The sequence below is a fragment of the Cupressus sempervirens genome, chromosome 1 (assembly GCF_028749045.1).
Source record: "Cupressus sempervirens isolate cs-2001-9-10 chromosome 1, ASM2874904v1, whole genome shotgun sequence".
Classification (NCBI taxonomy): Eukaryota; Viridiplantae; Streptophyta; class Pinopsida; order Cupressales; family Cupressaceae; genus Cupressus; species Cupressus sempervirens.
Window position 1 is genome coordinate 19112682 of NC_143118.1, and position 18484 is coordinate 19131165.

Genomic DNA, 18484 nt, shown 5'->3' on the forward strand with positions numbered 1-18484 from the left:
TTGATCTGTTCCCCCGTCAGAATGGTCAATCTGTGCATGCAGAATTCCGGTTTTAACCTTAGTGATTACAGGACCACCACCACCACCTAACCAACAGCCTTAGGGTGAGCTTACAGGTTCAGCTTTTGAATCAGAGATGTATGATGGTTTATTTTTTGAGTTGCTAGGATTTTCTCAGAAATCCTATTTTCACCATTTTGTTTTTCTCAAGGGCCCAGCCATTTGGTGCTAACATACAGAAAAGAGCAGCAATGTCACAAGTCCATCCCTGCTTTGATTTCTTTAATTTGGAGCTCCTCTTTAAATTATTGGTTATTTGCTTTGCAGCATTTTGACATTATATGTAGATTGTGCATCAAGTCTGCATACCTATGGTTTCGAATGTAGGTAGCTATCAAAAAGAATTTGCAAACTATGATCAAATATTCTAAAGCAATTGATTCTTGAATTATTGAATCCAATCTTAAGGACTGGCACCCAACAACAAACTTATATAACTCAACCTAATAGGTTAGACTTGCTAATAATAAAGCTAATAATGTTATAAACTAACTATATGTGACAATTTATATTCTTAACATTCCCCCCCCCCACTTCATATAGTTCTAATACTGGGAGGGAAATAACTTTGTTGTGGTTTGGGACACATTCCCAGTTTGAAATATTTGACTAAAAAGAGTAATGTGATTTGGCCTTGTTGGACAAAAATCAGTTCAGTGGTGGCAATTGACAACACATCTTCAGGTGGTGGGAGTGGACTTCACCTCAGTTGTTCCTTCGGTCGGATTGGTGCTAACATTGCAGTTTTAATTTGATCCTGTGCAGAACAGTTATATGATGTTAATCACCGTCACTGTTATCATCATCCTCAGCTCTAGTATTATTGGTTCTGGATTGCAACTACAGCAATAATCCAATCCCTAGTTGCATTTCTTGCCAAAAAATTGTGAGTAATGGTGGTAATCTTGGATTGGGTGATTGATCAGACAAATTTTCCCTGTGAATTTCTGTAAATTTTTGAAGAAATTGACTACAGCTATTTTTCTTTGCCGGTAAATGCCATAAAATTTCTAATAAATTGGTTAACTTCGAAGTAGTTATGATTTTACATGAATTTTTGACAGTTTTGACTGCATTATTTATGTGTTAGCAAAACCTATCCGATCTTTTTCAAAGCTCCTAACTTGAGCCTTATTGTTTTGATTATTACGAAGTATTTGGTAAAATACTTGCTTAATATTAACAGAGACCGAGAGGTCAATACACACAAAAGAATAAAGTGATGTTTCCTTAGGGAACGATCGTAAAGAATAGAAATATTTTATTCTAGTAAAAGAAAGCTAAGGAAAGCTAACAGATAACTACAAACTAACTAATAATAGAAATATTCTAATATTTACAATAGATTACAAATAGATAACTATTAACTAATAATAGAAGCTTATCTATTATCGTAATACCTCCCTTAATGGTTAATCTATCCACAACACCAAGCTGTCCTCTGAATTTAACAAACTTATCAGGACCAAGAGGCTTGGTGAGAATGTCTATAGTCTGATCCGTGGTAGGAACATATTGCAAGTCTATTGTCCCATCTTCAACCAGCTGTCATATGTAGTGACAATTAACATCCATGTGCTTGGTTCGTTCATGGAAGATTGGATTTCGTGCTAATTTGATAACGCCTTCGTTATCAACAAACAAGGTGGTCGGTCTTGCTTGATTGACATTGAGACATCTCGTCTTCTATATAGTCATGATGTAGTCTTTGATGAGCAGTGAGGACCATAGTTAAAATTTTGGCGAAACATCGCTTATCTCGCGATATTCATAGAGCACAGACTTGGCCTAGTATATCGCAGCATAAATCGTCAATGAGATATGGAAAAAAATTGCGGCTCCTGTTTTGGAATATATCGCGGTAAAAGGGGAAAGTCGTAGGCAAATGTTGTTCAAAAGTCGTTGGGCGAGCCATTTTAGGTTTCATATTATGTTAAAAATATTCGCGACCTAGCCTCCTAACTCTCATTTGTCTGCATTGAAACTTGCTCCTTGCATTTGACAACATTGTCTAGACTTCGAGTTGCCATATGATGACATGAATAGGGTCCTTTAAGTTGGCATTCGACGATACGAAAAGAATAATAGACGACATCATAGAATAAATTTGTTTGCATTGATTTGGATTGGGATTTTTTGGTAGCTTGCAGATTTGGAGGTTTTTTCTACTTTCCAAGTATGATAGTATTTTGGAAATGAATTTTTAAACTTTAATATATTTAATTTTTAAAAAATTTAATATATTTTATTAATAATTTTTGTTTAAAACTTAATTTATTTTGGTAAATAATTAAAAATTAAAAATACATAAATAAACTGTACATTAATTTTTAAATTTCCTCTAATACTATTTTATTATATATATAATTTAACAACTACTATATACTGTACTATAATACTAAATTACTAATAACTTTGATTAATATATGGTGACTATCTCAAATCATTATATGTTCTACAAATTTGGTGTGTATATGCATTTTTAAGCATATTCTAAGAAATTATATATTTTCAAATGTTCGATAGAAATGTCAAGTTTTTGCCGATTTCGAGATTTTCAAATTTTTTGTGCCAGCTGAGATATTGCCAAAATCGAGTTTTTTTAACTATGGTGAGGACCTTTCATGCTTATTTCTCCTGTTCCTGATCCAACAAACCAGCCTATGAAGGCTCATGATTTGGAGTTAAGCTTCCATTAGGTCCACCTGATGGGAGGGCTCGAGTAGCTCCAGTTACACTAGTGATCATTGTATAGACACCTCTAGCTTCTCTTGTAGGATCACCCAGATTTGTAGATGCTTCACCTGAGTTTGAACCAGATTCTTCAGATGAGGACCCTGATCATAGAGCATCTCCTAATACTAATGTTGGTCATTCTCCTCTCCAGCCTAAGTGGTGGGTTAAGATACTGATCTTTGTGACGATGAGCTCATTGATGGGAGAACTACTCGGAAAAGGAACAAACCTATGGAGTCTTTTAACTTTGCTCTCATGGCCAACATTTACAGTGTGTTTAAACCTCAAACATATTCCGAGGCAAAGCTAAGGAAAGCTAATAGATAACTACAAACTAATATTAGAAACATTCTAATATTTACAATAGATTACAAATAGATAACCATTAACTAATAATAGAAGCTTATCTATTATCCTAATATTGATTAATTGTAACTTTTTGAAAAATGGCTTTTATCTTTAGATTTATGGATTTGTTTCTGAGAATAATTTTTGCTACCATGATTTTTGAGAGTGCACCCCTGATGGGTGATTAGCCTTTAACCGTGTATTGTCCTTTGACTTCCTTTCGGATGCATTTCACTTAGCTAGGTCAAATCCAATGTCTCATGGATTATAGATTGCTGAATGGAAGCTTTTCTAAGAAGCTCAATGGTAAGTATATTACAATTTTTAATGCTTGTTTTATCCATTTAAGTTGGGAGTGGGATCCACTATGGATGACTTGAAAGTTGAAACACAACTAACTATTTACACGCTTTCTTGCTAATAGCTTTGATAAACCTCCCTTAGATTGAGCAACCCATCGGATAAGAAATTGATGCCATCTAGAGTCAGGTATCCAATGAAGGGCATTTAATTATTATATCGTTTGCCTATGGGAATATATTGCTGGCATTATTCTTACGTGGACAAACAAACACAGAGGAGGGATACAATGTTGATGACATGAAATACAACTCAGTGGTACACTTGCTGGTAGCTTCAGTAAACATCAATGGGATTTTACAATCTATTGCATAGGAAATTAATGCTGTCTAGGTTCTGGTATCTGATGAAGGGTAGCTAATCCTACCAGCGATGCACAACATCTTGAACAATCACTAGAAAAATAAGACATAACGGGAACTCAAAATCAGTTTGAAAATGTATGATGAATGTAACAACAGTCAAAACTAACACCATTAATTAAATCTAGATTACTTTCTTGCCTCATAGGCACATAATTTGGCAATGAGGACTTACAAGTTTCTACAGATTTTCCCTAAGTCGATCATCACAGTCGGGCTCTTTTTTATCCAACCATTGAGGAAAAACCTCTATGCCTTCTTCCCATCATGTCCCTATGTACCTACATATATATTTCTCTACCCTTTCTCAACTCTTGTTATTGTGTGTGAAAAATGTGGACAAATAGCAAACACACTTCTATGAATCCTTACACTCGAAATCCTTCAAAATAACACCATGTAAACGCAAGATCTCAAGAATCGACTCATAGCTTCCTATTATCATGGTTACAGGGAAACCCGTCTCCCCCCCTAAAAGACACATCTCGGAGACAGAGACGTGTCTCGGAGACTTTTCGTGTCTCCGGAGACCTCAAAAAAGGTTGGAGACTTCATAACAAAGTCTTTGAGTCTCCTAATCCAAAAAGTGAAGTCTCCCTGAAGTCTCCTTATAAAAAATAAATGTAAAATATAATATCAAATTATTTTATGTGTTTTCGCCCTCATTTTAATGTTTTCTAATGCAAAAATTAAGACCAATGTTTTTTATCCATTGTTTGTATGGCTTCCAAATTTGTTAATAACTGTTTGGATAGTTCTCAGTTTTAACCATATAGGAATCAGTTGACAGTTTCAACCATATTATTATAAACAAAACCAAACCTTTCATTCCTGGAGAATGAGATGGTAGAATTAAACAATAATTGCAACTTATTTTAAAGACAGTTGTAACAGTTCTAATTGTATAGCCAGAATTTAAACTGATCTAATACAACCAATATATGCAGACTGATGGATTCATTTGGTGCCATTTTGGTAACCAAACTGATGCATTCATTCCTGGCCATTTTGAACAGAAAACTTCACAAATAGGTCTATTGCCACAACAAATACATATCAAACTCATTAAGAGCAGGTTTATGAATAAGATTTCGATCACGATAAAGTATTTTCAGATTCTACAAAACAGAAGACTACTACTTGAAAACAAAAAATCAGCTACGGATCGACTTATGCCTGTCACCCTGAAACTTTATCAATCAAAGAAAATCTGTCACTATAAGCAAAACAGTTAAGTATCGAATGAATGTGTTTCTTCTCCATCGCCAATCCAATCTGCACTTTCAGATTAAGATTTCTGCAGACTTTTTGCACCATATCTGATATTCTAATCTATTTTGACAGCAATGCCAGTTGTGCTAACACATCCCTCAAGATATTGTATAGATATATGAAGAAATTAGCATATTAGGCTTTCCAAGCCATATCAAGAACATGCCAAAATTCATTATCGGTATTGAGAACTATCTACACTCTTATCAATTAAAAAGAGACTAAGAACATCAAAAGGTAACATTTTGCCAAATCCTTGTAACAATCAAAATGAGAAGTGACCTGCCTTATATTACTATAGGCCTTGCCTAACATGAGCAACTCCTACTAAATTATGCCACCATCATTTGCCTATTTGCAGTCTTTAACATTCACAAGTATGATTATGAGATACAATAATGTGATTATGTGAATTTTGAAATATTTGACTCTATATTGATGTAACATTACTATTATTATTTACTTCAGTCTTTTAGTTTTACTGCATTACTATTGTGTATTTTGTATCAGACTCTTTAAACTATTAAAAAAATTGCTGTCTCCAAGTAACCCCGTTGTTAAGATTCTAACCTATATAATCCTACAGGTCTGACAGTACAGACCATACCTCTCTTAGTGTTGATATATCTTAAGATTGGCATCTAATATTTATATTTGCTTATCCTATAGGTGCCAGCGACTTTCTAGGGATGTCTTTGTTTGTGTTTGACTAAACTAATGTTTAGTTAGTTAAATCCTAAACTAAGTCTCCTGAAATTGCCGACTTAGGAAGAGGTGTTATTAAATGTCAAGTGAAGGGTTATGTCCCTTAAGGAACACACCCTCTAGCAAGGTATATATTCGGTTGTGGATGCAAATTAGAGGACACACAATTCACAACAGTCTGCTCCTCTAAGCATCTCACTTCCAGCAATCAATAAGTCTGCAATATTATATATTATCAGTTTGGAAATAGAACATTGAATCTACATTCAAGATAAACCTTCAACAACATACTTAATATTGATAATATTAAGAAGATTATTCTCAGCCAATCTCAGAACTGAATTATAAGTCTGATTCAAGACTCAAAATTTGCAGAACATTACATAGTATTAGAGCCAAGTTATCAGACTTAGGGCTCTGCAAATTTTTTCAGTAATCAGATATTTTATATATTCAGTAGTTGTCTTCCATTTCCAATGGCATATACAATCAGGCCTGAGGACAGATTCGATGGAAAGGAACACTTTGAAGCATGGAAATTCAGAATCTTGATGATTCTTGAAGAAAACAATGTTAGACAATTTGTTGATGGAGCATTTAAACAACCATCAATTGAACCTCACAAATCCATATGGACCAATGGAAATAGAAAAGCCATTCAAATCATCTTGGATGAAGTTAAGAATGATATTGTACCTATGCTTACGAAACACCAAACTGCCTACAATATGATGAATGCATTACGGAATGCATTTGAAGTAAACAATGCAACTAGGGTCCTTGCATTAAAAAGACAACTGAATCACATCCAGATAAAGAAAGGAGAATCGATAAACTCTTATTTCCTAAGAGTTGTTGGCATTAGAGATGAATTATCAAGCATAGGAACCATCATTAATGACACAGAACTAACGCTCATGGCCATAGATGGATTGCCAGAATCATGGGAAACATTCGCACAAGGAATAAGTGCTAGAGATCAACTTCCAGACTTTAACAAACTCAAGAATGATTGTCTTCAGGAAGAGTCGAGAAAACTAAAGAGAGGAGGAAAACCAAAAGTAGAAGATGAAGAACTTCACGTTCTTAATGCCAACTCTTATAAAGGCAAGAAAAAACACTTCAAGAAGAAAAATGAAATCAGAAGAATGGAAAGCCCAAGAAAGACCTAATCTAATATAAAGTGTTTCAAATGTGAAAAATTTGGACACTATAGGTCTAATTGTTCGGACAATTCCAAACAGTAAGCAAATTGTACAAATGTCATTAGAGAAGAAGAGACTTATGACCCTGAGAACCGTGTTTTGTATTCCTCTCTATCAAATGAAATCTCAAATAAGGCATGGGTAATTGATAGTGGATCTTCAAGACATATAACTGGATACAAAGAAACTCTAGACTCCTTATCAGAGAAATTTAACGGTGAAGTTACTATTGGTGATAACTCTGCACACTCAGTTGAAGGAATCGGTAGCGGCTCTTTGAAACTAAAGACAAGAAATACTCTTCTTCTTAAAGATGTACTCTATGTACCAGGGATTAAAAGAAACCTAATCTCAATTACAGCATTAGAAGATGATGGACACAATGTTGCATTCGTGGATGGCAAAGTATTAACTTGGGCTAAGAGCTCTTTCATCAAGAAAGCTAAAGTAATTGGTCAAAGGGATATTTGTGTGAATTGAATATAGAACCCAGTAGATCCATTCAAGCCCTAGTTCACAAAGCAGAAGATTCAAATGAAATATGGCACAGAAGATTAGGGCATCTAAACTTTAAAACCTTATCAACTATGGAAAAAATGGTTACCGGATTACCTAAATTAAATAAAGATCACCCTAGTATTTGTAAAGAGTGTGCTCTGGGTAAAAGTACTAGAAGTTCCTTTCATGATAGTACTAGGAAAACAAATAATGTACTTGAGTTAATTCATTCAGATTTATGTGGACCTATGTCCGTTCCCTCTCTTGGAGGATTCTAGTATTATATCTTGTTCATAGATGACTTCTCTAGGAAAACATGGATTTATTTTTTTAAATGCAAGGAATCAGAAGAAATCCTACAAAGATTTAAAGAATTCAAAGCATTAACTGAAATTTTTTTAGGACAAAATTAAAACCCTTAGAACAAATAATGGAGGAGAATATACCTCAGACTTATTTATAAGATTTTGTAAAGAATCAGGTATCAAGAGGGAGTACATTGTTTTTTATAACCCAGAACAAAATGGGGTAGCTGAAAGAAAGAATAGAACAATTATAGAAGCTGCTAGGGTTATGTCTTTTGACCAAAATCTAGAATACTATCTCTAGGCAGAAGCCTCTTGTACTGCTGTATATATTCAAAACAGAATCCCTCACTCTTATCTTAAAGATAAAACCCTTGAAGAAGTATTTACTAAAGTAAAACACAATATAAGTCATCTTAGAATTTTTGGATGTCCTATATACATTCATGTTCCAAAAGAAAAGAGAACCAAGTTAGAACCATCTGGGAAGAAAGGTATCTTTGTGGGGTATGGTGAAACTTCTAAAGCATATAGAATTTTCATACCTGGACAGAAAACTATTGAACTTAACAGAGATGTAATCTTTGAGTAAGATCTTGCATTCAAAAGAGCAATAAGCTCCAATGAACCCTCTCTTTTATCAAGTTTTGAAAAAAATAGTGAATCTGAATCCCAGAGGGAGAACTTAGAAGAGGTCGAAGATGAAAATATAAGCCTTGAGAAAAGTTCAAAAAAAAGACCACTTTGGGCCATAAAAATAGTTGAAGCAACTCAAGACTTTGTTGCACCTTCAGGATCAGTGAGAAGACCTAAAAGATTCTCGAGTCATACAACAAATATGATTGATTTATCCAAAACAGAGCCAACCAATCCTTCTGATGCTATTAAACATCCAACCTGGAAAGAAGCAATGACAGAAGAATACCAATCAATTATGAAAAATGATGTTTGAGAAATAGTTCCAAGACCAAAAATAAAATCTGTTGTTTCTTCCAAATGGATATTCAAAATAAAGCATGCTGCTGATGGGAGTATTGAGAAATATATAATTAGATTTGTAGCCAGAGGTTTTTTTCAGAAAGAAGGGATTGATTATGAAGAAACCTTTGCTCCTGTTGCCAGATATACTACCGTTCGAGTTGTCTTAGCAATTGCCGCCTCTAAGGGATGGAAGGTACATCAGATGGATGTAAAGACAACATTTCTCAATGGAAAGATTTCAAAAGAAGTCTATCTGGAGCAACCAGAAGGATTTGAAACCCATGATCCTAATGCTTTTGTTTGCAAACTCAAGAAAGCTCTTTATGGGCTTAAACAGGCTCCCAGGGCCTGGTATGAGAGGATTGATAAATATCTCATCGGCTTAGGATTCTCTAAGAATGGAGCCGATCCAAACTTATATTATGAAAGAGATAAAGATGGTATGGTAATACTGATATTGTATGTTGATGATTTATTAATCACAGGTGATGATCATCTTATAGATCAGTGCAAGAAAGATCTAACTAGAGAATTTGAGATGAAAGATTTGGGGCTTCTCCATTACTTTCTAGGATTGGAAGTACGACAGAATTTTGATAGTATCATACTGAATCAAAGAAAGTACACTTCAGAGATCTTGAAGAAATTTGGAATGTGGAATTGCAAATCTATGTCTTCTCCAATGGAGACCAATTTGCATAAACTTAAAGAAGTAGCTGCAGAATCACCTCCAATAGATTCTACTCTCTACCGATAGATGATTGGGTCACTGATGTACCTAGTAAATACAAGACCTGATATTTGCTATGCTGTTCATGCCTTAAGTCAGTGTGAACCTAAGGAGATTCACTTAGTTGCTGTTAAACACATTATGAGATACTTACAAGGCACTCTTAATTATGGACTCAAATATGAGAAAGTTGCTTTAGATTTGCATAGATTCATCGATTCAGATTGGGGTGGAAGTGTTAAAGACAGGAAAAGCACTTTAGGATGCTGTTTTAGTTTAGGATCAGCAATGATTTCATGGATATGCAGAAAGCAAGTCTTCAGTAGGTCAGAGCTCCACAAAGCAGAATACATTGCAGTAGCAATGGCCTCTCGAGAAGCGGTATGGCTGAGAAAGTTACTTGTTGGATTATTTGGGCAAGCCATGAATCCTACTATTATTCATTGTGATAATCAGAGTTCCATCAAGCTCTCGGTGAATCCAGTTTTCCATGACAGATCCAAGCATATTGAAATTCCTTACCATTATGTGAGAGATATGGTAGATAGGAATTCTGTAAAATTGGAATACATTTCTACTGTAGATCAGACAACAGACATACTTACCAAACCTCTATCTAGAATAAAGATAGAACATTTCAGGAGGAGACTTGGTATGGTTGAGTTGTAATCCATTTGTACTCTTTTGATTATTAATAAAATAATTTTATTTTGTCAGGCTATTGACTATTATGGGCTTCACCATTTGTATTTACTTGTATTCATTATTTTAAGAGGTGACGATCTCAGAAAATAATAAATACTCGTATGAAACATTATGAGAGGTGACGATCTCTTAGATAATGTGCTAAACAGTAGAGATCTATTGCAAGATCTATATGAGATCAAGATTATATTGTGATTTTGACATTGTTATGTTCATGGGTCAGAAATTGGATAAAGGAACAATCTTGGTATTCTTTGGGTTTATTCTGTATTCTGGTAGATCTTAAAACTTAGGATCATGTTATGATACCAGTTTCTATGAAATCATAACTTGGATAAATGAAGAGATTACCCTTCAGATTTATCCTGTATAATATCACTAGTATCAGTGATTTGTCATATCACAAGTTTAAGTAATATGACTTTGTATCATGTGTTCTATGATACCACACAAGAGACAAACAAATATAGAGTATTAATACTTGCTTACTCATCTGTATTGATGATAGCTAGATATAAATCTCTTTGTAGGATTATCAGGTTAAGAGGGAGTGTTAAGATTCTAACCTATATAATCCTACAGGTCTGACAGTACAGACCATACCTCTCTTATTGTTGATATATATTAAGATTGGCATCTAATATTTATACTTGCTTATCCTATAGGTGCCAGCGACTTTCTAGGGATGTCTTTGTTTGTGTTTGACTAAACTAATGTTTAGTTAGTTAAATCCTAAACTAAGTCTCCTGAAATTGCTGACTTAGGAAGAGGTATATTAAATGTCAAGTGAAGGGTTATGTCCCTTAAGGAACACACCCTCTAGCAAGGTATATATTCAGCTGTGGATGCAGATTAGAGGACGCACAATTCACAACAGTCTGCTCCTATAAGCATCTCACTTCTAGCAATCAATAAGTCTGCATTATTATATATTATCAATTTGGAAATAGAACATCGAATCTACATTCAAGATAAACCTTCAACAACATACTTAATATTGATAATATTAAGAAGATTATTCTCAGCCAATCTCAGAACTGAATTATAAGTCTGATTCAAGACTTAGGATTTGCAGAACATTACACCCGTCTCCTATTTTTGAAAATTGCCATACTGGTACCAGTACCAGTACCAAAGATCTCCAAGTCTCCCCGTCTCCCGGTGACCCTGCCTATCATCAATATGCAAAGACATTCAAAGGTTTGAAGTGGTGGCTCTCATTTGAACATCGGTCTTGGTTTTTGCAAGTACATCCAATGAATGGAAGATTCAAAATTATCATAAACATGCAAGATATCTCCAAGTCTCCAAGAAAGCTTGAAAAATGTCTATAATAATTGTAGCATAAGAAATCATCATGATGTCAAAATGAAGAAGGAGGTTTCCTTTATATATCAATCCAAAGAGGCATTCCCAAATTGGAGGGAAAATGAAAATTAAATGAAAGGGTATGACCCACATAAGAGAATGTGCAATTATCATTTAATTAAGAGATGTGGAGTGTAACACTCCATAAAAATTATAAGATGAGGGGTATTTTTATTTAATTTAAATGTAAAATAATCCCTTCTCTTATAAAATAAAGTGTGGGACAGTTATTTAATTTTTTTTCTTTTAAAATAATGATTTTTGCATATAAAATTAAGTGAGGGGTTTTATTTAATTAAAAGGGAGCAAACTCCTTTTGTTAAATAATTCAAAAATCAAGATGATCAAACCATTTATTTAAAATAATTAAATAAATGAATTCCAATTTAATCAAGGAAATTGATGTAAAATAATAATGATTAATTAAATAATTCAAATAATTTAATTTAATCAAAGGAAATGATGATGCAAATATTGATCCAAGCTTGAGATAAATTATGAAGCCGGAGCACATAGTCAAGGTGACCATTTTTGTGTGCTTGCACGGTTATCACTTTGTCTCGCATCTCTTGTCCAAGGAGGAAGGTATTCTATTAATTTACTCTATACTCTTGTTGCCTCTGGTTGTTTGCATTTTTTTATTATTAAAAATTAGTGTTGATAGTGATAGGATAGACATCCAGCCATGACCAGCTAGAAGTGACGAGATGCCTGGCAGCCAATAGCAGTGACGTGAAGGAATGGGTGAAATGCTTATTAGGGTCAGGCCAATAGTAATTGTCTCTCAGGAATTACAAATATTTGGACCCACATTTTTTATTAAGTCGTTAGAATAGAAGTGCTGTAATAAATATTTATTGTGACCTGTCTGTGAGGGATATGCATGCCTCAACTTGAAATTCACAGGCTCAATATTTATGAAGCTTATGCTAGGAAAAGGTAAGTGCTGGCCCCAGAGGAACAATAGCAAATAGACCTGCAATTGGTTCCTGCCAGTCCCTTCAAAGGAACATTTGATATAGGCATCTAGCTGCACATGGGTTCCAGCGGTAGATGCATCTAGATAATCCCAAATAGATAAAGATAAAATTTGTGGACTCCATCGTCTCTATCATCTTAAGAGTATAAATTGCAATCCATTATATGCTTCCTAGAGTTTTCTATGAATATGTAGGAATGCCACACAGGCGTAGAATGTACCAAGGATCACGATGCCAACTGAAGCATTTAATTTTTGAAAGGACATCCTGAAGGAATGGCTTGAAACCACACACATTTAAAAATTAAGACTCGAGTGAAAACCAAAAATTACATGCTATGTTTTTGGGCGACGCTTTCAAATAGATGGTGCAATGTTTCACTAAATTTTTGACAATGCTTTCAAACAGTTGGGCTTGACATGGGGCACTGCTGACATCATGATTTTTGATCTCCCAACATGAACAATATTGGACAACTGATGCAAACTTCTTGAAGATGATCCAACGGCATGTGGGGCTCAGGGCTAATATTTACCTCTGACCAGGCCAGTTAAACTTCTATTTCAAGGCATTGGGAGCACCAAAATCACTTAAATTTCCCATAGACCATCAAATTAGATAAGTCCAATGTTTGTTGGTGGTTGAAACCTATAAGAAACTTGAATTCATCAGGTAGTCAGAGCTTAGCTGTGGTAATCATAATTGAACATGAATATTAGCAGGGAAGGGACAACAGCACATAGGCGTGAAATAATTAACATTGAAGGCCAAGAAACATTGAAGGGCATAGAATGAGCCTTAGCTAAAATACCTTGGGTAGGCTAATACAAAGGCACCAATACAATAGGGAAAGGTGAGAAAAGGGTAGAAAAGGATTCAAGGCAGTGGGTATAAAAAATGAACATTGAGTGCAAAAATGCACCACACTGCCATGTAGGAATGTAGCTTCAGAATGAGAATTCCCATGCTGTCAATGTGACTCTTCTTTGTACTAGCATTGCAAAATGATGTTCTGATGAGAAAGTATAAAATTAAATTTAATGTTATGTTCTTGCCTTAGTCTTGCAAATGGTATTTCACTCATCCTCTGTATTCCACCAAGCAGTTTTCTATAAGATAGCAATGCTGCAATCAAATCAGCATATCAATGGCCAGAGGCAAGCAAGAAAGACTGCTTTTAAAATGTTATATAGATTGAGCCTTATGGACTCGGCTTTTTTTTTCTATTTGTTTGGAAATACACAATTCTCACTTTTTTCACCTCACAGGTTACGGGGGCATGTCATGTTTCAAAATAACTTTAATGTGTTTTCAATGGCTTTTAGTTTTGAAGTCTCTAAAAAATACAGAACACAAATGTAATCAAAGACTACATTCCCAGGAAAAGATTTAACATTCATTACGTGAAATGCACAAAGAGGAGAGAATGAATAGTCATTTAAAATTTCCTGGAAATTCCTTATGTACTGCCAGTAAAGTTTGTTTGTAAGCTTATTTTGAAAATTAGATGTACAGAGCCCTGAACTTGGATCCCATTAATATAACTTGGTTTCATGCACAATTTTAAAAAAAAAAACTGTTGTCCATTATTAAAAAGCTTAAAATTTGGAAATTCCTGGCTGAATATTTTACTTTTTGTACTTTATAAGGGTAGAGTTTTGGATTAAATATCAACATAATGATTTTCATGGACATAAAAAAAAACGAATATGCTCATACATGGATTAGAAGTATTGAAGCTATTTTACAAGGCTTAGTTTTGTAATTGGAATAGCTACAATATGCAGGGTCTGAAGCAGGAAGTGATTATAGATCTTGTTGGGCAATGTCGTACTTACAAGCAGCGCGTGATGCATCTTGTCAATACAACTTCGTAAGTTCCGTTTTCTGTTTATGATTTTCTTTTGGAATCCTTTGTTTTAGTTCTGAGATGAATTTGGTAAAGTTCTTTTAGAAATGAGTGAAAACTCTAAAATACTGGGATGTCCTTTGTAAGTTATTATGTTGAAACATTGTGATCATTTTAAGTGCTAACTTTCATCCGAGACACCAATTCTAGTTTGGGTAACAGGGTCTGGTAGATAGATTTGTTAAAAAACTGGGATTGAGTTCATTTTGGATTCTGCATAATTTCATATGACAAATTAAATTGCAGTGAAAAAAAATGCTACCTCAATGTGAATGCCAAACTTAATTGTAATGATAGATATTTATTGTGCAATGTTTAAACCAAGGTTGCACGGGGACAGGGGTACTTGGGGTACTTAGGGTACGGGTACGGGTACAGCTATTTTTATAATAGGGGATGGGGGTACTTGGGTATGTCAAACTTTATTTTTAATTATACTTCTATATTTATAGAAAACCTGAATTTATGAGTTATGACAATGATTTTTCAAATCAAGAACAGTGAAAGTTTGCAAGTGCAATTTATTGCTTTCAGCTTCAGATTTGTTATATGTTTGTAATAATAATTTATGATAAATGTTTAAATGCATAACATAGAAGGCAGACTTTAAACATGAACAAGATCATAAATCATATGACAATGACATATTGGAAATGATAAATTTCTGGCTTTAACAGTGATAAAGTTTATTGTTGATCAATATTGTATCAAAGTTTCAAATTGATTAGGTATTGAGTTAAGCTTGATAAACAAATAACAGAGAAGGAGAACTTTAAACATGAACAAGATCATAAATCATATGACGATGACATTGGAAGTGATAAACTTATGCTTGAACAGTGATAAAGTTTATTGTTAATCAATATTCTATCAAAGTTTCGCACTAATTAGGTATTGAATTAAGCTTGATAAACAACGAGCTGATACACAAATATAAAACCAAAAAAAAATAAATCAGAAATCTCAATCAAGATCCTTAGCTATGATGCTCTCCACCACGTACCCGGTACTTGGGATACGTGTACCCAGTACTTGGGTACGTGGGTACAAGTACTAGGGGTGTGGGTACAAGTACCCATGCAACCTTGGTTTAAACAATAAAATTAGTAATCAGCATCATATGGGTCTTTAGAAGATTATCATGGGTAAAATGATATTTGCTTTAGTGTTTAACGAAATGGCTTTAGTGTACTTGATTGAGCGTATGTGGCACACTCTGCTCTTATTCTTATGTTTGATTTATCATCTAACTTTTAAAGTTCATTGCTCTACCATATTTGTATTGTTGTGCAGAGGGGTGTTTGTTATAATTTTGTATTGTTTCCTTATACCTTTCACCTTTTGGTGCCTAAACTGTCAAGCCAGAATAAATAAATAAATAAGATGTCAAATTAAAATTTGGCGCAAGAGCTTTTACATAATTAACATTGAAAAAACTAATTTATTGTCAAGGTAATCAATCTGCGAAAAGGTCATCTAACCTGCCAAGCTAAAAGCATTTCAAATTCCAGAGTAACTGATTTTCATAGTTATGCCTGATGGCAATACAATACACAGTTCGGTTGCTTCGGTGTAACAACCTCAAAAATTGGGGTAGTGCCGAATGTGTGTGTTGTGAGTTTTACACTGCTTTTGCATGGGGCTGCTTAAACCAACACAACCAAGGTGGCAGAAGATGCCATATATGTGGAAGAAATCCTGGAAGGCAACCAAACCAAGGTTTCAGCCAATATCTTCAAAATAGGTTTCTTTAATGTAGAAGGCACCAAAAACTGGTACATAGGCATCTGCTATGCCAATTCCCTGAGGAGGCAATTGCTTGGACAGTCAATGTGGACCACTCATTGAGGTTTGTAGAATAGAGGGGTTGTCTGGTATGACCCATTTGACAGGACCCTGGGAATCTCCATGGTTGAACTGACCCAGAATCTGGGTGTGCAGGCTAACATACCATTAATATAGTTTTTAATGCTTCTTACTAGCAATAAAGCATGTTTTATTAGCCCATTATATAGGTGGTTCACCTTTATTTCAAATTTAATGCAGGGATGAGGAACTTCTTGGTCAGGGTCTTGCATTGAATGATGAATTGGATCGTGTGCTAGGGAAACATGACTCCATTACTACAGGGTCTCCTGTTACGTGGGAAAGAACATCAACTCATGCAGCTCCTCTTGTCAGTGTCAACCATGAAGAAGATGAGATGGAGGATAATTTAACACAGCTAGCTCGCAGGTAGCTTATCTGTGGATGGCAAGTTCTTATAGAAATGTGACTGTTGATTTAAACAATTGGTAATTTAGTATTTTTGAAAGTGTCTGCAGAAGCTTTGCCAAGATGTTTCTTACACATGCCATGAGTTTGTGTAATTTTTAAATAATGTAGTTACTCATCAAATTCTTTCAACTAGTTCCTTTCATCTATTAAATCCATGTACTATATTTTGACAGGCTTCTATACAGAAAAATCAAAAGAGAAATAACAGTATTTTATGCATTGTAGGTCAAGATCCAGTGCACAAGCTCATCAGAGAGTTGATAACACTGAAAAGAATCAGTCAACAGGTCGACTCCCATTGATACCTCCACCACCAGGACTTAAAAAAATTGATACTCACGGCCAGCAAACTGAGCAGACAATGGATTTCCTCAGTGGTGATGCTTACGAGTCACCAACTGCTGCAACTCCACCAACAGCTAGCACAGTCAATGAGCAATACACACATTCACCACCAGTATCTCTTTCTCAGCAAACTTCACCATATCCTTTGAATTCACAATCAAATTCTCCATATCGAAATGGAGGTTACTCTTCAGGGATGTCATCAACACAACAGAATGAATACCAGAAGTTTCCACACCATGGCCCAGAGTCATATTTTGACAAATCTAGCCAGGGTTTGCAATGGTCAAATCCAGCAGGGCAGTCTCTTAGTCCACAACAGTCAGTTTTGTTATATGGGCCACAATCACAGAATTCGAAGGCATCAACACAAAAGACTCCTGAAAGCCTTCCTCTCGCTCCTTGGGAAGTGGAGCAATACCAAAATACATCACAAGGTGTAGATAATCTGCAAGGACCTCCCATATATGATAGCAATGTTAAAACAGTTATTCCCCCTCCTCCAGCAAAGCACAATCAGAGACAGCAGTTTTTTCAGCAGCAGCAAGCTTTGGGTTCTGGCCAGTCTACACATGATGAGTTGATATCAAGGACACAAAACATCTCCATTCATGATGGAACTTACAATGATGCATATGGAACTGCATATCCACAACAATCTTCAACTTCCAGCAAACAAGTTAAACCTGAAGATAAGCTGTTTGAAGACCTGGTTGACTTTGCCAAGGCAAAAAGTAAAACTTCACCCAGTAAAAGCGGGAGTTTTTAAAAATTAGAGGTTGTTCTTTGGGATGCTTTGTACTACATATCTTCAAGTAGCTTGCTACAAGTGATGGTTTAGGTGTAGCATCAGTTTTATTGAAGCCACTGTATAGTCTTTTGTTCAATTGAGGTTTAGTACTCATTATGTGCTATATTATTCCTCGTGAACTGCAATTTAATTTATTTTTTGTTACTTTTTTTTCTGATATGAAATTCCTTTTGAAGATTTGTATATTGAAACAAACTTATGTTCTTACCTAGAAGGTAAACGATTTTAGTAACAGGGCCAAAAGATCCATATATATATTGCAATGTATTGCTGAAGCTTGTTCTGTTTCAGATCTCAAGTAGTGTGTGAGCATTATCTTTTCTTGTCATAGTATTTGTGGGAAGTAATTGCCTGTGTGGCCTTGCACTATTATCTAGTTCGCAATTTGATTGTGGCATTTTGTTTGAAGCAAAGCTTTATAATTACAAATGTAGGATATTTTAGTAGATCGTTTACTTGTGTGAGGGGATAAAACCCATTTTGGTGCCCTAAAATAAGTTTCCTGTTTATGCCAAATTGTCTTACCG

At 34.8% G+C, this 18484-nt stretch overlaps 1 protein-coding gene across 2 annotated transcripts in view; it reads left to right on the plus strand.

The window, feature by feature from the left end:
- Positions 1–18247, plus strand: part of LOC149575947 (TOM1-like protein 3) — a 38383-nt gene extending 20136 nt beyond the window's left edge. For both annotated transcript variants that reach the window (XM_089816066.1, XM_089816067.1), the window contains 3 exons: positions 14403–14488; positions 16571–16759; positions 17027–18247. In XM_089816066.1, coding sequence (XP_089672192.1) covers positions 14403–14488; positions 16571–16759; positions 17027–17915 — 1164 coding nt within the window. In that variant the 3' untranslated portion in view covers positions 17916–18247. The remainder of the gene's footprint in view (positions 1–14402; positions 14489–16570; positions 16760–17026) is intronic.
- The last annotated feature ends 237 nt before the right edge of the window (positions 18248–18484 follow it).